Source organism: Eimeria necatrix, genomic scaffold (genome assembly GCF_000499385.1).
Source record: "Eimeria necatrix Houghton genomic scaffold, Enh_scaff414, whole genome shotgun sequence".
In the NCBI taxonomy this organism is placed as follows: domain Eukaryota; phylum Apicomplexa; class Conoidasida; order Eucoccidiorida; family Eimeriidae; genus Eimeria; species Eimeria necatrix.
In genome coordinates, this window is record NW_013654792.1 from 5,001 (window position 1) to 6,251 (window position 1,251).

The 1,251-nt window shown below is 49.1% G+C and overlaps 1 protein-coding gene across 1 annotated transcript in view; it reads right to left on the reverse strand.

Moving 5' to 3' along the window:
• ENH_00052110 (hypothetical protein) overlaps window positions 1-1,036 on the reverse strand; it is a gene marked incomplete at both ends in the record, with an annotated part of 5,965 nt that extends 4,929 nt beyond the window's left edge. Inside the window, 2 exons of the mRNA XM_013583663.1 lie at window positions 116-473; window positions 960-1,036. Coding sequence (XP_013439117.1) covers window positions 116-473; window positions 960-1,036 — 435 coding nt within the window. The remainder of the gene's footprint in view (window positions 1-115; window positions 474-959) is intronic.
• Between the last annotated feature and the right edge of the window lie 215 nt (window positions 1,037-1,251).

Below are 1,251 nucleotides of genomic sequence, written 5' to 3' on the forward strand. Positions count from 1 at the left end.
CTGCTGCTGCTGCAGCTTTCCGCTGCTGCTGCTTCTTTCTGCCGCTGCCGCTGCCGCCGCCGCCGCTGCTGCTGCTGCTGCTGCTGCTGCTGCTGCTGCTGCTGCTGCTGCTGACCCTTTTGCGGAAGTAGCGCTGGAAGAAAACCAAAAAGCGGTCCAACTTTTGCTTCGACTTTCCAGATTTAAAATATTTTCCGCTGCTGCGCAAAATCTCCAAAATGCATTTCAAACGCGTCAAGTCCGAAGGCCCTTCGGGGGGCGAAGAGCACACGTTCAGCAGCAGCAGCTGCTGCTGCTGCTGCTGCTGCTGCTGCTGCTGCCGCTGCTGCTGCTGCTGCTGCTGCTGCTGCTGCTGCGGGGTAGGCAGCAGCAGCTTGTGGGCAGTGCGGATGTTTCCGGCTTGAAATGAAGAAGCCCCGCCAAACCCCAAAAGGGAGTATAAGACATCAAACAACACGGAAGAGTCTATTAGCCTAAATTAAAACAAAAGTCAAAATAAATAAAAGGAAATAAAAAGAAATAAAAAGAAATAAAAGGATTTTTAAATGCAGTAAAAGGAGATCATGGAGAGCTATGGCTAGCTAGCTAGCTAGCTAGCTAGCCAGCTAGGTGGCTAGCTAGCTAGCTAACTTGCCATCTGCCTAGCTAGCTAGCTAGGTAGCTAGCTTGACAGCTAGCTGGCTAGCCCACCTCTAACTAGCTGGCTAGCTAGCTAGCTAGCCAACCTGCAGCTAGCTAGCTAGCTAGCCGACCTGTAGCTAGCTAGCTAGCTAGCTGACGAGCAGCTAGCTGGCCAACTACCGTGCAGATAACTGGCTAACTAACGTGCAGCTAGCCAGCTAGCTAACGTGCACCTAGCTAGCTAGCTATCCAGCTGGCTAGCTAGCCAGCTAGCTAGCTAATCAGATAGCTAGCTCATTAGCTAGCTAGCTAGCTAGCTAGCTGGCTAGCTAGCTAACCTGTAGTTGTAAAGCTCCCCCAAGAGTCTGGCCTGGCGGAGGCGCCGGGGGGCCTCGCTGGGGTCTTCTGTCTCCATGCCATACTGCAGCAAAAATAAATAAATAAAAATAAAAATAAAAATAAAAATAAAATAAAAGAAATAAAAAGAAATAAATTAAAACAAATAAATAAATATAGGAAGAATTAACTAATAGAAGCCCAGCAGCAGCAGCAGCAGCAGCAGCAGCAGCAGCAGCAGCAGCACCTGTATGTCTTCTAAAAGAGCGTCTATGCAGCTAATAACTTGAAATG